At 38.7% G+C, this 17,246-nt stretch overlaps 1 protein-coding gene across 2 annotated transcripts in view; it reads right to left on the bottom strand.

Annotated features, from left to right (window-relative positions):
* Window positions 1-17,246, bottom strand: part of TRIO (trio Rho guanine nucleotide exchange factor) — a 244,065-nt gene that overhangs the window by 65,605 nt on the left and 161,214 nt on the right. For both annotated transcript variants that reach the window (XM_054285315.1, XM_054285316.1), the window contains exons 30-34: window positions 15,536-15,726; window positions 12,498-12,599; window positions 10,266-10,408; window positions 9,567-9,666; window positions 1,272-1,515 (exon numbers count right to left, since the gene is read on the bottom strand). In XM_054285315.1, the coding sequence (XP_054141290.1) occupies window positions 1,272-1,515; window positions 9,567-9,666; window positions 10,266-10,408; window positions 12,498-12,599; window positions 15,536-15,726 (780 nt within the window). The remainder of the gene's footprint in view (window positions 1-1,271; window positions 1,516-9,566; window positions 9,667-10,265; window positions 10,409-12,497; window positions 12,600-15,535; window positions 15,727-17,246) is intronic.

Below are 17,246 nucleotides of genomic sequence, written 5' to 3'. Positions count from 1 at the left end.
AATGGACTGAATTATTCAAAAAATTGTGGTTACATTTATGTGGAAGACAAGTTTTCCCCAACATCACTTGTCTGCTAACCTTATTACCTGCAATAAGAAACTCTTTGAAATACATCTTTCCCATATCATGTGATGAAATGTCTTCTAATGAACTATTTTTCTGGTTTTTTTGCCTCCTCTTTTTTTTGTAAGTTCACTTTTTTTTTCCTGTTCACAGCCTGCAAATTCAAGTAGCTGCAAATGAGGCAAGCAAGCATTTTCTCTAATAATAATCTACTTTTTGAGCCTGGATAGTTTACAGAGGCAAAAGATTAGAGCACACGAAAACCCTAAAACCTTTCAAAAAGCATCAGATTTTTCTTGCACCCTTCAGGGAATATTCTTTCATGCATCTGAAAAAAACCACAGTAAGATTTCAGAGATGCTCTGGGAAAAAGTGTGCCAGTGCTACTCTGAAAAGCTCAGTTAAGTAAAACACAGAAGTCCAAACAAACAATTCGTGTGCCAGGGCATTAGAAGAAGTGTATTTACCTTTTCCATTGCTGAACCTGCATGACTTCTTACTGCAGGGTTTCTCAGGAAACATTGATAATCCATGCCAGAGAGAGATTTTCTTCCCTCCCCACTTTCAGCACTTCTCAGGTACAGATTTTCCTATCACCGCAGTTTGATCTAATATGATATATAACTCTTCACCAAGATATAATTTGCTTAAACCTCTTCCCTATCTTCAGTCACGTTTTCCCTTCATGCTGAGAACTGCCAACTGCTTGTTCTTGGAAAAGACAGAGTGGCTGCTGAAAAGAAGGCAGTGCAGAACACTGAAGCTGCCATATGCATGGCACTATCCATGACCCAAACCTCACGCTGTAGCCATGATATTTTCTGAAAAATCCTTTCCTTAGGATTTCTTCTCCTGAGAAGCTGAGAGGCCTCAGGAACAAAATGTAAAGAATGGTTATCTGCTGCTGTGGAATGCAACAGGTGGATCTGTGATTGGTCTCATGTGGTTGTTTCTAATTAATGACAGAAAGTTCAAGCCACAAGCTTTTGTTATCATTCTTTCTTTTTCTATTCTTAGCTAGCCTCCTGATGAATTCCTTTCTTCTATTCTTTTAGTATAGTTTTAATATAATATATATAATAAAATAATAAATCAAGCCTTCTGAAACATGGAGTCAGATCCTCATCTCCTCCCTCATCCTGCGACCCCTGCGAACACGGTCACACCACGCTGCTGATGCCTAGGCTTTGTGCCCATCACTCCTTACCTTTGTGGTTAAAAATGCCCTCCATCTCCATGCTGCTGCGAGAGTGGGCGATGCACAGGGAGCCGCAGGGCACCAGGCCTTCGGCGGCTGGGGAGCGATCCGTGGTGCGCACCAGGCACCAGTCGGGCTTGTCATGGGGCCTCTCCAGGACCTCCACGGTCTGCCCGCGGCGGATGGTCAGCTCGTTGCTGTTGCAGGCGGTGAAGTCGTGGATCACCACCGTCAGCTCGCACCCACCAGACAGCTGCCAGGGGAGAGAACAAGGAGAAGCCGCATGAGCGCTCGTTATCAAACCCTCCGTCACGCACCGGTACCTATTCAGGACTCCTGGCAGGATCTGTATTTTGGATGAGATAGCAGGCTTCTGGGACTTTCCACATCAAGAAGAGAGCGTTTCAAAATCAGGCAGTTCTGGTATTTTAGAACAGATTTCTAACTCTGCTTGTCTCTGCCTATTGTTCAAAGCACACTGGTTGTGACAGTGCTGGGTGGAGGATTTAAGCAGCTTTTCTTGCTAGACTGCTCCGTATCCCAAAAGCTGAAGTAGCAGTCGCTTCTGAATATATTTTATGGGTGATAATTAGCAAAAAAAAGGTCAGATACTACTAAATACAGTCACCCATGAGCTTTGTTATCTTTCAAATTCAAGAGAGAAAGAGGTAGTTTTTTCAAATGAGCTTACTGCCTTATTCCCACCCTACTCACAGTTTACACACAGGTCACAAAATTGTCCAGGACACATCATACACAATTGTAAAAGTCAGCATAAAGTTCTTCACAAAACATTCCCAAATACTTAACTGTTTAACAGAAAATTCACACAGGCTTACAACTTTCACATTTTTGTTGGTTTCCCCAAATAAAACTGCACAAACTTGAATTAAAATCATGCAAGCTTAGGGTTTTCCTCCCCCTCTTCAAAACAGTTCATTAGAATAACTTTGCCTAAGCTTTAGTTTCCTCTCTTTGATTGTTACATCTGCTTTGATGTGAAATGAAAATTATTATCAGAACTTTGCAAAGTTCCCAAGATTGCTCAGTGCCAAAGCACCCATCCAACTTAAGCAAGCAGTCCTAGAATTCCTTCTTCCTTACGGCAACAGCATTCCAGGCTACTTCAGTTTTTCATGTGTGAGCATTTCTATAGCTCTGGCTGCTTCAGTGCAACACTCATACCAGATCTCAGCTGGTATTCAACTTCTGTGAATTCAGTAATTTTGAACCAAGCCAGTAAACTCCTTCAGCTCACTGAGGTAACCTTGCAATGCTCTACACTGATAAAGGAGGACCAATACCCTGAGAGTTCCAGCTGCATCACATCTAGAAGCAAGTGCCACCCCAACACACTGAACAGATCCTGCCACGTTGCTTTTGACTATTTAATGGCTGCCAGCTACATCCCATGAGCTTCAGAAATAGGAGATAAGAGACTGCATTTTTTCTTGTTTCTTATTTATTAGCTTTCGTTACAAGCCTGGAATGGAAACAGTACTGGACAAACTTTTCTAGGAAAATGCTATTTGTTATCGAGCAAGAATTTCAGAGCAAATGACAAAACCAGCAAAATCCCAGTAAGAATCAAAGGACAATTCCAACCTTTTCTTCCTCAAGTCTGCAACAAATGACAGAACATAACTCGTAGCAGATGGGCTGCAGTAACTCCAGAGCTTTCCCATGGTATCTGCCTGCTAATCTCACTGGCTAGCATTGCTTACGTGAGCTTACAGAGAAGCAGAAGTTTTCTTGAGGGAATGCTGGGGCCAAGAAGGGCAGAAAACCCTCATACATCTAGTGTTTAAGGAAGATAAATCAGGTTGTACCTGTTTAGATTACAAGCTAAAAATTGCTTCTACCCCGTCTCTTCGGACAGCCCCAATACACAAATTACAGGGGGGGCACACCTTCAAAACATGTAACCTCCTCCCTCATTAAAACATGTTTCCTGTTCCCTTACACTCCCTTTTTCAGTCCATGCAAAGCTATGCAAAGGGGAAAAAGTAAAGAGCTTTCCCTTGTTTTCTGGTATTGATTTATGTTACAGCCTTTGTCAGACCAACTCAGAAACAATTGAAACCATCTGTATGCCTGATGGGGACTAACAAAAAAGCTGATGAAATATGACTTCACAAGGTGTACAGGGCAGACCAAATTTTTCTCAGGAGTCCATATCCCATCCAGTGCAAGCACAGCAACAAGCTGAAACTTTCCAGAAACTGCATCTCTTCCTTATGTTTCCTCCTAAATACCTCCAGGAGCATATCTTTGGTGCTCTGCTTGCTTTCCTGACCCTTCACTTCTTACTAATAGAGATTGAGGTATATTTTTTGTGACTGGTGCAATGGCCACATATTTTGATAATATAGTTGTTCTTTCTTTTCTTTCTCCTAATAAAACAAAAAAGGTAGGATCTCAGATTTATGTTTTTTAAGTATTTTATACAATATTAAGCTAAATGAAAAAGCAAATCAAGGTTGTCAGTGGTCATGTCAGATGACCAAAGTACACAAAATTCATAGTTTCTCAGATAATGTAATAATCAGATATCCTAGCTGGCCAGTGTTCCACTGAAATTCAATACTCATTCACACTTCAGTATAGCATGTAAGACACTTTTTGTTCAGGGTTGTTAGGTCCACACCATCCACACACATGCACCTATGCTGTTACATGCAACTTAGTGCAGAATTTTTCCACTACAGCTAAGACACCAAAACCAACGATTTCCGTACCCAGCACACACATGTGGCACTTTGGAGAGCTGGGCAAAAAAAACATTTACCAATTTTCCCTTCCTTTGGGTTAACTTCCCTTCTTTCTGCCTACTACAGTAGTGGTTAGGAAACACTTCTTTCCTCTTTGTTTCATTGCTCAATTTCTCTCCACAGCACACTTTGTGAAAGCAGTTTCATCTTTCACACTGATGAAATGCAGTTGGACAGCAGGGAGTGTCTGTGATTAAGAGTGTTGCTCAACAGCTGTTGTTGGACAGCTTTGGCAAGGCTCCCCAGGCTAGCTGCAGGGAAGAGTGAGAGGCACAGCACAAACTGGGAGACTCACTTGCACTGAAGGGAAAAGAGTTGAAACCATCAAAATCCAAATTTAGGCTGAACAAAGGCTTTATATACTTTATCCATCCGTCTCAAGAAACCTTTTATGTAAACTGAATTAATCATGCATGATAAAAATAAATGATGCTATGTCTGAAACATGGAAATTGGAGAGACAGAGACGAGATGAGACACAAAAGCCAGACAGAAACAGAACTGCAGATTACAAAAAGGCACAAGGTTTAATTAAACAGCTTATCATGGGACATGGTGCCTTGCAGTTGCTGAAAATAATGTTAACCATCTAGGTTCACCTCTCTGAGGCCTTTTAGTCACTGTCGCTGGTAGAGAGAAAGAAAAAACCAAACGACACAAACACGTGAACACTGACTGAGTACATTCTTAGCACAGGTTTGCTCAAGTCAGGGACACCACACTAAGTCCATCTGCCACCACTACCTGCAAGCACCATGGCTGACCAGATTTTCAAGAGCCTTTACATCAGGCCATACAACATCCTCTCAGGACTGCAAATGAAATTTAATTCTTCATGATAATTTTACATTAAGAAGAAAGGAAAGCAAAGAGAAGCTAACAAGATTTCTCAATTATTTCAAAAAAGAAACTCTTTAATCCCTGTTTAAAATGGAAACAAGTGCACTCTGGCAGAAAATAAATGGGACGGAACAAAAGTTCTGCCTCAAATAAAGAGCAATTTGCTTTGACCAGGTAGCTGTCCAGACTTGGTTTCCGACTCTGAAAAGAGGTGTGTGCTCAGAGCCATGTCTGCTTTTTTTATTGACATTTTTTTCCTACTGATTGGAGCCTTTTCTCTTCTGGAGACTCAGCTGGCAGAACTAAACACTTGGTAGTCTCCTGCTGCTTCAGTCCTTTTTCTGTCTTTCAAAGAACTACACACAAGCTTAAAGAAGCATGAAAATGAAATACAACTTCACATAGACAGTAATACAAAGTGTTACCAGCTGGGCACAAAAGACAATTTCTTAAAAATAAAATATTGCTCTACTGACCACCCACAGCAGCTAGCATGTTTCCTACTATTTAGGATAGCAATCTATGACAGTTCTTCTTCTGAAAGTCTCTCATGTTCTCAGATATTAGTTTGGATTATTTCATGTTTCTACTAGATCACTGAATAGAGCATGAAAAAAACCTATCAGACCTCCACTGTTTCCTCAGCCTCCCTATTTAATTTCCTATGCACTGGATCAAGTTCAAAAGACAATGTTAAAAATGAGATGAGGCTGATGAAAGGCCAAATGAATGGTCCAAGAATCTCTTTTATCCATTAGCCACCTAAAATACTGGCTACACATCTACAGAATGTGAATGGAAGGAATGCTGTGAAAGGTGCAGGGCAAAATATTTACTGAGAAGGGTACAATGAGAGAGCAGTCATGCAGAAAACTGAGATGCTTTGATGGACTAGCAATCCCTCTCTCAAAAATTCTGTATTTCATGCTGGATGCCATTATAGCTTCCAATGCTTCAGGATGGGTCAGTGCTATTGATATAAATATTTAGCATGTCTTGCAATATGAAGATACACCCCATGATTAAAAAAAAGCCAGAATGGGATCTTAAATGACCTAGTCCACTTCATTCCCATCCTCCAGAGCATGATCGACCACATGTGTGAATCCTTAACATTTACCCAAACTGTTCTCACTGAACTCCAGTTATGGAGATTCCCCAGCCTTCAGAATTACTCTGTTCTAGGTTTTCACATTTTCATATTTTCATACCCATAAAAATTATTATTGCAATCTTTTTTAAAAATAAGTCATTCAATTTCATCCCATCCACTTAAAATACAGGTAAAAGACTGTTTAGTAACTCTGTGCAGGAGCCTTTTTCCCCAGTGAAGATCTAAAGTTCTTCCTCCTGCTGTTTTTTTCTTGACTTTTGACTTGTTGGCCCCAATTTTGTACCTTGTCCTGTAAGTTAGGTTTAGGAGATTCTAATCAATCTTTTTCCTCTTTCCCTCAAAATTCTTCCAATGGACCATTGATTTTCCAAAATTCTGTACTCAAAACTATAACTCAATTGTTACAGTATCTAAGGTAAGCCTTATGAGTTCTGAGTAAAGAATGAGGACTTAGTGTCGTCAACACCCCATTTCTACAAGCCAATATATTGCTGCTTTCCTTGCCCTCCCAGATGCATCACACAGCAAAATAAAAAACATCTTGTGAGCCTCTGTAGCTTCTCAATCATCCTCTCAAAAACTGTTTCAAATTCTCAGTTTTCATTAGTTAACTATTTCTACCTATTCATATAAGCTCAAATGTGTTCCTACTAAATTGCACAGAACTTTGCCAGTTAATTTTTCCCATTGCCAACATTATTCTGAATTCTAATTCTGCCTTCCAACACTGTTTTCAGATGACACGAGGCTGGGAAGGATGTCAATGTCAGCTTTATAAACATATGGTCTATTGCATCATCCCAGTCATTACTGAAAAGCAGCATTGCAACAGTGGAGCCAACAATCAAAAGTTAAAATTCTAGCCTAAAAAGCAAGGGTGGAGAAGAAAAACCCTAATCATAAAGTTATTCTTTGTTGTTATGGCAATTACAATTATGTCAGAAAACAAGATGCAAGGAAAGAAGTTCATCTGGACAATATTCAACCACTTATTATCATGGTTAAGGATTTTCAGCTCTTCCAAAGTATATCTCTGAGGAGGTGAGAAAGAATATTGACATTTGGATAAAGGATTTCATTCTTGATATACTCCCTGTATAACAGTTTAGCACTTCTAATCAAAACATTTATTTCAAAAGAATGAACTGTCTGAACATATAATTGGGGGAAGTAAAGAATGGTTTTACTTGGCTGTTGATTAATGTAACGTGTTTAATATTTTTTGTCTTCTCTCAACCTCAATAACGGATACACATGAACAGAAAACTGTTCAGCAAGAGCTTAGTAAGTAATATAGCACTAAACATTTCTACTACTTAATTATTACTGGTTTTAATTGCTTGATATTTTTAATGTTTCTTGGTTTGGAATCCCATCTCAGCCACCTGCTCCAAATTTGACCAAGGAGTTCCACTGCTTCCTTTGGCTAGCCACATCAGTGGCACTTTAAATCTGTACAGCTGTTTTACTCCATTTCTGTAAGACATTCACACACACTTCAAGCTTCTAGGCTAAGAGGGCAGAGTCGATTTTAAACCCCAAGTGGACTGCAGCTAATGAATTTTCAACATCCAACGTGAGAGATTACCTCAGACTCAGCAATGGTGTTAAGACACCCTGCAGATTTCACTGGCCACTTTCTTGTTACTGTTCATTAATAATTTTTATTTTGTATTTTTAAACAGATGAAAGATTTTCTCAATGTATTTAGCAAACCAAAGCATACAATAGAAACACCAAACAAAGCTACACTGCTAATTCACACACTTTTTAGTAGTGCACCATAGTAAATTGCTTCCTTGGACATACAACACAGCCCAAGCAACTTCCAGGGAGTCATCAGCTTTCTTTTCTTGGCAAAGAAAAGTCTAACACAAATTTTATGCACAAACGCAAGATCTCAAAAATACTTTAAATACAACACTACAGTCACTAATCACACCTAAAACCTGTCAGGAAAATACTGAAAAGTGTTCTCCATTTTTCCTTCCTTCTAACTTTTACCTCCTGTTGAACAGGTTGTTGGTAAGACTCCACCTCATGTCAGTCTGGAAAACAATCCTGAGGGCATTCTGCTTGGCCACCTTTCTCAGCAATTCTCACACTATGCATGAAATATGCCTGTCAGGGGCATCAGGAGACAATGATGCTATGCATCCTAGTGAACATCACAAGCAGAAGGGTGTTGGCTCTGCATGGCAGGGATGGACTGCATCACCTCCAACCTGTGTGAACACAGCCTGGTGTCTCAGCCAACAACCAGGGAAATCACAGAGAGCATGTTTTGCTCTGAGGGTCACAGGTTACCTAAACTCTTCTCTTAAGAACTGTTTGCTAGCATGCAGAACTCAATGCTTTTAAATCCCTAAATAGTTAAGTAAGAATGCTAAGAATAAGACAGCAAAATAAAAGTCATCAAAAGACTTCTTCTTCCTCTAACCAACTGTTCTTCTCACAGGTATCTTTAGAAGAAGCCACTACCAAAACTACAGACCAACCTCAGTACAAATGCACAAAGTCAAAACATAGGCTGTTCTTGACAAATACAAGAGTAACCTAAGCACTTAATATTTCCCTCCTCCTGTCTGCTTCTCTACATGGAAAAATCAAACTATAGAGTTTGAGCAACATGTGAAAATAGAGAAAACTCACTGAGTTTAGGTGATGATAGAAATGGTGTAAATATTATTCTGAGAACCTATTCATTTAGCTACCCTGAAGAATACTGGTTATTTATCTGCATATTTTGAAAGGCTCATCAGAACAATTTTACCCAAGGAGGTAACTGACTAGAAATCCCCAGCCAAACTTTAAAGTAGTTTGGTAGGCATCGTCAGTGTTTTAATTCATTCTTCTGTTTGATAAACTTTTATTATCCATCTCTACCTCCCTCCAGGGTCCTAACACTTCTCACTTGCCAAAAAAACTTGTTTCAATTCCAAGTAACACACACATTTTGGAAACTTTTTTATTCTTTTGACACTTATCTTTCTTCCACCCAGGGGAAACTCTGGCTGTGCATCCTTATGGTACAGCCCAGCCAGAATCTACAGGCAGAGATGGAGGAAAGGAAACCCCAGCACTAGTACAAAATGACAGTTTGGAGGGTTACTTCTGGACAATTCCATCAGCTTTCATGCAGAAAGTGAAAACCTACTCCCTAACCCATAAACACTGGAGAGTACTTTTCCTTTACAACAGTAAATCTGTGGTGATCACCAGCCTCAAGCCAACATGAAAAGCAGATGTTATGCTTTCTGGAAGGCTGAGATTAACACCAAGAAGAATTCTGTGCATTGCTATCAAATTTCATGGAAAATAAAACTTTCAATTTAAAATGGGTCAAATCTTTGAGCAAACTGCAGAACAGAGGGGACCAAAATGGTTTCAAATTGGAACAAATAATCTCTTCATGACCCTGGTATCAAGGTACTTTCTCTATTGCCAACAGCTATTTTTAAGAGACTGAGTATATCCATGCCTCTTCTCTGAAGGTACTAAGGACTAATCTTGGGTGCTAATTCACACTAAGGGACAAATCATCTGCTCTCAGCACAGAGCAATGTCCAGCAATCTTACCTTATCACTGTCTAGCGTGTTCTGGGAGGTTCGTGAGGCAATTGAAATAGTATCAGGCTGGCTGCTGCCATCTCCCTGACTGTCCAGGTCCTCGCCATCCCTGCAAAGAATTCATCTCATCACAAGAGTGGTACTTGTGTTTGTAACATGCTAGTTAAGGAAGTGAGACACTCCCAGTGTGGCAGCAGACACCAAATTCACTGATGCAAGAATCAAATACTCAGTACTTAATACTCTTACTTCTCTGCTGTAAGAGAAGAGATTAATTTGCAAGGTATACATCCTGTGGAATTAAGGCAACAACCAGTGAGCCAGAAATATGGAAACACACTTGCCCCGTCACTTAGCCAAAGCTAGTGAGGAGGACAGTTGGTGACACATTTCAAGCTTCATAAAAGAAAAACGAAAGACCTGAGTAACACATGCAGAATTGCAAAAATCTAAAATGTACAGCTATCCTGTACTGCAGTTCCAAATCCCTTCTGTAATGGCTCATTTACACAAGCCAGGGACTGTTCAGAGCAGAAATCTCAACAAATTCAGCACTGCAGGAAACTGTAAATTAATGATAAGATAAAAGTGGACAAAATTACTCTTGCTTTTGTCCAATTCACTTAAAAGCATTCAAAATTCAACAGTACAGAGGAAAGAGCACTGTTGTACACTTAGAGATCTCTGATTATTTGAAATACTACTTACCTTCTTCCTTTCTGTTTTGTTGTTGGTGCAGTTTTGGGAATGTGGATGGGCTCTTTCAATGCTCCTTTCAGATGAATAGTCCTTTCTTGTATCACTTCCCGGATGTGTTTGATCCAGTCCTGTTTATTCTCTATACTGGATGCCTTTGATATGCAAAAGAAACAAAACCCCCACAAAGGACCATTATGGCTGAGTAGATCCACACATACAGTCAGCTAATAAACACAAAGAAGAACGCATAATGAATGACTTTGTGAAAAATTTCTGAAAATCCTGAACAGAGAAAAGGAAATTCTAGCTGTCTTGTTTCGAATCCCCAATGTTACTTTACACCTCTCAACATTATTAATATCGGTATTTTAAAAACATTTTAACCTTAATTCAGAGTTTACTTTTTTAACTTGATGACTAAAGCCCTGTATGCATCTCATGTGAATGAGACGAATTCTGGTAATAACACCTTGAATACTGATATTTTAAACTCATCCTACATTTTAGGTCAATTCTAACTTGAAAGAATAATAACCTACTATTACTGGCAAAGAAGTTAACCTTTACTGCAACACATTTCATGTATTACTCTTCCCCCTTTTTGATACTTATCTTGAGGCAGAAAGCTAATTTAGGGATTGTATTGTAATTACTGCCTGCAACATATCTATTATTTTAAATGCTCCAGAAATTACTTGATATCCTGCCCAACTTGTAATCTGATTGCTTAGCCCAATTTAACCCTGCACTTGAAATGCTACTAAATATTAATATTCTTTCAGATCTAAAGAAATTATTATATATAGTTTCTTTAATTATATACTACTTCTCTTAATTGCTGTCTCCTGAAATAACTGGCTTCAAATATATTATAAATATTTAATATGTTATAAATATATAATAACCAGGAATTCTAAAGGGATGAAGAAAATTGTAGGAACAGATGGACAGGTAGGAAAAAGAATTTTGTTTTCTTTTACAAACAAAAACATTTAGGAAAAGAAGCTAAACATGACCTTTTAAAAGAATCATTTATTTAGTTTTTCATGGAATTTACTTCTAATATCAATGAGGTAAGGAAGTGCTTGTTTCCAGCCTTCAAAACCGAACCAACAAACAAAGTCCACAAAATTGTGGAAGAGCTTGATGTATCATAAAAGTTTTCTAAATATCATATGCACTAAGTAAAGCGTGGAACAGAAACACCTTAAAGTGATCTTATGTAAAGGATCCTTAATTAAAACCTTTTATTCTGTTCTGCCCTGGGAGGATCATTTCAAGCCGCAAAGCATTGTCTCTGAAATTATGGGAACATTAAAAACGGAAAGAAAATCTAGTATGCATTAATGTTACACTTAATTTCCTTGCATTCTTTCAGTGCTGCCAGAAAGTTAATGTAAGCTTTTGTTAGTCTGTAATTCACAAGGAAGAGTGTGACATGTGAATTGGAGAGACCATTTTTAAGTGACATTATTGAGTAATTGCTATGCATATATGTGAAATCACAAAAAAGTTTAATAGTAGGTGCATTAATCTATAAATGGGAATATGAACTTTGTTTCAGCTCAAAAGAGCTCCTCAAAACATGAAAGATTACCCATTAGCTGCTTATGGTATTACAAACAGGTTCTTCAGTTGAGAAGGAGTCCCAGGTTACATACCATAACCACAGAAAATATTGATTTAGCCATTCTTCTATCTAGGCAAACAGCACTGCTGACACCTGTAACTTGCCCAGACACAAAACTTATAGGAATTACATGCACCTTCATCCAAAGGCAAGTAGCTTCAGAAAAACTTGTAGCCCACAGAAAGACATAAAAATCTTTTGCAGCATTTGTTTTCTGCATAAAAATATGGGTCATGAAAAACAGCATGGCCAACAAGCAGCGATGGTTGAGTGTGGAAGGTAACACTGATGCCATCATTTCTTAGTGACACCAGCTCCCTGTCAGCTGATTGCTGTAGTCTTCAAGCTTATGGAAGTCCATGGGATCAAACCTCTCCCCACCATGATTTGTGAAAGCGGGTTTGTCTAATCCTTCAGTAGGCTGCAAAGATTCCTCTCTGCTCTCAGGCCACATGAGTTAGATATATACACACCACCACTGCTGCAAACCCAAAGAAAATTGTTTGTCAGCAGCTGCCCCTCCCAAAGCAGGAAATCATTCCTTACTTTCCCAACAAATAACAACAACTACAAGACTTGCTATAGACTAAAAGCACATCTGCTAAAATTACCTTGAGAACAATTTTGTTGTCTGAAGTTGGTGTCCTTCCAACCCACAGAGCAAACTTGCAGGGGTCTCCTTCTACATGTTCTGTGACACCCAATTCAGAAGTCTGGAATTAAGAAAAAATTGTTAGGACCACACAGAATTTTTCCTCAGAAGCCAACAAAGGCCTGCTAATAATCTACAAAATCGAGCACTACTATTTAAAGAGATTTTCAGAAGCTTAAGGCTAACTCATAAGGCTAGAGAGAATCCTTTATTCTGGTGGCACTGTGAGGTCTCTTCAAAAAAGTAAGAACTGCAAGCTTAACAATCTTTTCTAAAAAGTGACAATAGGCAATAACACTTGCAATCCCAAAAATGAATTACTGATTTTAGTTTTTGGACTTGACAGGAAAACCCTTATAATTCTAAAGATGATGCTTGGCAAAAAATAAGTTTTGGCTCCTCTCCCTGTTCATTTCCATTGGAGAACACTCACTATTTACTCATTTTTATGCTCCCTCTCAGATAAGATATACTTAAGAATTCTCTTGCTATCTTCTAAAATGCTGGATTCTTTTTTATCAAATGAGCCTTTCCTAGTGTTTCCTTCCCTCTGAAACAGTTGAAATAATTCAGAAATGCAGTTTCCCTGGAGAATTTTGTGAGACAACTACATGAACAATCAGTCTTTGGGAATGTTCTAATGTCAGACCTTAATGGCTAATTATCATCCAAAATGTTTTCACTTTCTAACTGGAACATCTCACTCATATGAACTGGCTTCCACTTTAAGCAATTCATACAGGCTCTATTCCAAAAAAAATTACAAACTAAGAAATAGAGCTCAAACTAAAAGAACCCTCACTCTCCAACAGCTGCTAAGTATTCTCACGTGATTAGAAGCTGTATTTTTCCCCTCATACACATCATCATTAGCACATACACACCTCAACACATGAGATGCTGGATACCCAATACCCAAGTAAAAGTACTTTTTTTCTTGTCTCATTTCGATGCCAACTTGGCTCTTTTTTGGTGTTGGTGGGTGAAAGCTTTTTAGTTTTTTTTTTCTTCTAAAATAATCCCATCTCAACATCTACCCTTCCACACACAACTGTCTTTGCCCAGTAGGCAGTTGAGCAACACAGCTCTCTGCAAAGGATGCTAAGTCTGCATATGGCTCTCCAGGACAGGCTCACAGAATCGAAACCATTGTGGGTTACTGGATGCACGGAAACCACACTGAGGTGAGGAAGCTCCCAAACAGCCAGTTCCTGGTGACTGGGAGAGTGTTCTGTTCAAGTAATGACTGCTTGCCTTTTTTTCCACAGCCCTCCTTAGGCATTTGCTCCTGGACACCTAATCTCTTGCCAAAGGAGTTCTGATGATTAACACCTTCTGCCTATATAGATATACAGATATATATATAGATATATATCTATATCATGCCATTGAGTATCTTGTGCTGGGGAAACCCTGATGTTCATTATGCACAAAGCAAAGAGAAGGACCTCATTTTTGTAAAGCCATCTTCCAGAAGTCACAGGATAGCATACAGAAAGGATCTTCAGCTCAAGTCAACATGCATGCTTTCAACATATACCTTTTCTGAAGATCAAACTGTAAGAGCTGCTATAATATAAGATGCACTACAGGATATTTTGCCAGATAGAATATGACAACAAAAAGAATCCCTATATTTTAAAAAATGAGGTACAATGAGAGTCTTCAAGATTTCCATCAGCTTCTCTAAGACCTAAGGCTACTACTAAATTCCTGTTGGAGGAACTGACATGACAATTTAACAGGACTGATTTTTCAGTTTTGTCACCTCTCCCATATAATCCCTTGGCAGCTATTAATATTCTCCAATACACCAGCATTTCTTTTTTAATTTTGAGTTTTTAAGAGCAGCAAAGAAAGGTGTGATCAACTAACAGCTGCAGCAGTGTTACCTAATAGCTATTTAGTATCAGGAAGGAAAGCAAATGTTGGAAATGAAATGACAGAATATGCAATGAAAGATATGGAAAAAAAGACGGGTTTTTTTTCACCAACCTGTTTTACCAGTTTAGATACAGAAGTGGGAAGTGGGAATGAATGAAAGAAAAGGAACAGAAGCACAGGGAAAAGACTCAGTATTTATATCATCTAGACTTAGTTATATATCCCAATAGGATCAATACAAGAATAATGTTTTCTTGAGTGTAGTTCTGAGAAGGGAAGTAATTTCAAGTACTTTCTGAACTATTTTAGCTATATAAAAGCTAATCTCGCCTTCGATAGGTGCAGAGCAAGCCATGGGAGACTGTCTTGCCACTTGGCTACCTAAATTTATGGAGTGTGAATACTGCTCTCACCCAAGTCATCCAACAAGATAGGAAGGCAAGGATGTGAATTCCAGAGTCACATTGTGTAAAGTATGCATTCTAGAGATAAGGAAAGCAAGAGTGGAGGTTTTGGGGTTGATTTTTTCTTTTTCGTTTTTTTTTTTTCCTTAGATGGGAAAAAAACATTTCCACCTTTACATCCTTTCAGTAGACCATAAGCACTACAATTCTATATGCAGAACTTTATTGTAAGACTACTGGTCTCAGCAAACATTCTGGAACAAACTTTTCCAAAACAAAGTTCTTGCCTTCCCCAATCAGTACGTGTAGAATATCCACTAAAACGAATCCTTAACAGCAATAGCAAACAAGAAAGCTGAAGGCAACTCATCAACTCCTTCCATACTTCTGCTTTATACAAATAAGTGTTAAAGAATCTGCAATCAGCACACAATTAAGACAAAACCAGTCTAGCCCAATATTGATTTTCATTTGACCTGACACACCAAGACTGACACGTACCCTTCAGTAGTTGCTTTGAGCCTATCCTTTCTCCTCAAGAGCAAGACAAAGCACCAAACTAAAGGTTCAGTCTATACATTCCAAGGCTTTCTTGCAGTGCTCTGTAACAGTTGTTCAAGTTTTTCAGACACACTTCAATCAGCTGAGCTTAGCTGAAGCCTTATCTGTACAGTTTTGTAAATATGATCAGTTGTTCTTCCATACTTACAAAAAGTTTGCTCTTGTAAATGTACTTGCTCCTTCCACTTGAGTCCTTCACTTCTTTACTGAAAACCAAGGACATCTCAAAAAGGAAAAGGTGCCTCTCTCTTCCCTTTCGAATCAGAGTTTTTGGGTCCCACACTTGGAAGGATTCTTGAAGGATGAGCTCTCCCTGAGATTCTATATTTTCATCAAAGCCTAAAAACAGAGCGAAAGGAAAGATTCACCATGAAAACTTGGTTATAAGTACCATAAGAAGCACAGCTTCTGTTCATTAAACTATATGATTTTTTCCTCCCTGACAAAACTTCCAAAAGATGAGATTCCAAGAAAACAATACTGAAAACAAGACTTGATTTTCACACTGCAATATACTAAATGTAACTGCAGCTCAAATGCACTTCTAAATTTAGACATCCAACTGTTAAGAACTTTATCAACTCTTCTGGCAGTATTTTACCAACAAATGACAAATCTGTCTTTGTCAGCTTCTCTCTTCTGTGATGAAAATGATTTCTCTTATGAGCTTTCTGCCACTGTACAAAGTAAGCAACTTGCAAAGACACAGAGCAACATCAGGTTCTTCTGAGAGTGGCAAGCTCCCAAATGCCACCTTTTCTGGAGATATACCTTCTCTAACATGTGGGCAATGAGCACAGAAATATGTTCCAACTGGGGATGGAGAAACATGGCAGCTTGGAGCTGTTGGCATACAATCAGCCTACCATTGGTCATGCCAGAATTGATCCACATTACAGTAATTACCAGCTGGATCATTTGTATTGAGACATAATGAAAAAAAGATGAAGATTGAGAACACCAACAATTTTACTTCCATTATAATGGTACCATGTTCACCCAGTTTAATACACAGCTTTAGAGTTGGAGGATAACAAAAACTGTCAACCATACTCTTCTGAGTGGTATCAAAATGTATTTTAAATAGATACTGCTTGCCAGTTCTCATACTCTGAACAGGACAAGAGTGTGGAGAGGATCAGAGGCAAGTTCCGCCAGGATGTTCATTCAAAATCCTCTGGAGACATAAAGAGGAAATGTGCTCACTCACTATATTTGTCCAACATGGGATGACTCAACAATGCACGCACGATTTGTTGTAAAACCAACTTATGTAAAAGATTAGGATATTCTCCAGAGTCATATTCCCAGTGTCAAAAGATGATTCACAAAGCTGGTGAGCCTTTATACTAAGACCACCTCCTGAACAAGCATTTGGAAGTGATCCTGTAAACTGACTGACATCCTTACTGTTTAAAATCAAGGCATAGAGGTGATTTGGAGCATTTATAAAATCAAGGATCATATGTCAAACCAAGGCAAATTTTGCAGTATCTAGCACAATACTGAAAATTCTGCAACAAGCTTCATGCTACTCCCAGAAGGCAGAGGAGAAGAAAAGGCATATTGATTAGAAGCATTTAAAAGTATTTATTCAGCCACTATAGGGTAAGAGGGCCCTGCTTTTTTTTCTCCAAAAATTTAAACACCCAAGAAAAACATTTTTATTACTAAATGTATGATTGCACCATTATAAATGATAACGTGCCAATTGCAAAACAGATTTTGGCACGAAGTTGTTCTAAGCACATAGATGCATTATCCAACCTCCACTGTCTGCCATGAACATGATTATGCTGGCTTAGGCTTGGGCTAAATTGGCTTATGCTGACATTTTACTGCCAGAAGATAGATTTCAA

This window comes from Melozone crissalis, unplaced genomic scaffold, assembly GCF_028551555.1.
Source record: "Melozone crissalis strain CALT ecotype California unplaced genomic scaffold, PUWL_Pcris_2 ptg000042l_1, whole genome shotgun sequence".
NCBI classification, from domain to species: Eukaryota; Metazoa; Chordata; class Aves; order Passeriformes; family Passerellidae; genus Melozone; species Melozone crissalis.
Note: the sequence above shows the minus strand (reverse complement) of the source record. Positions and strands in the feature narration are given on the sequence as shown.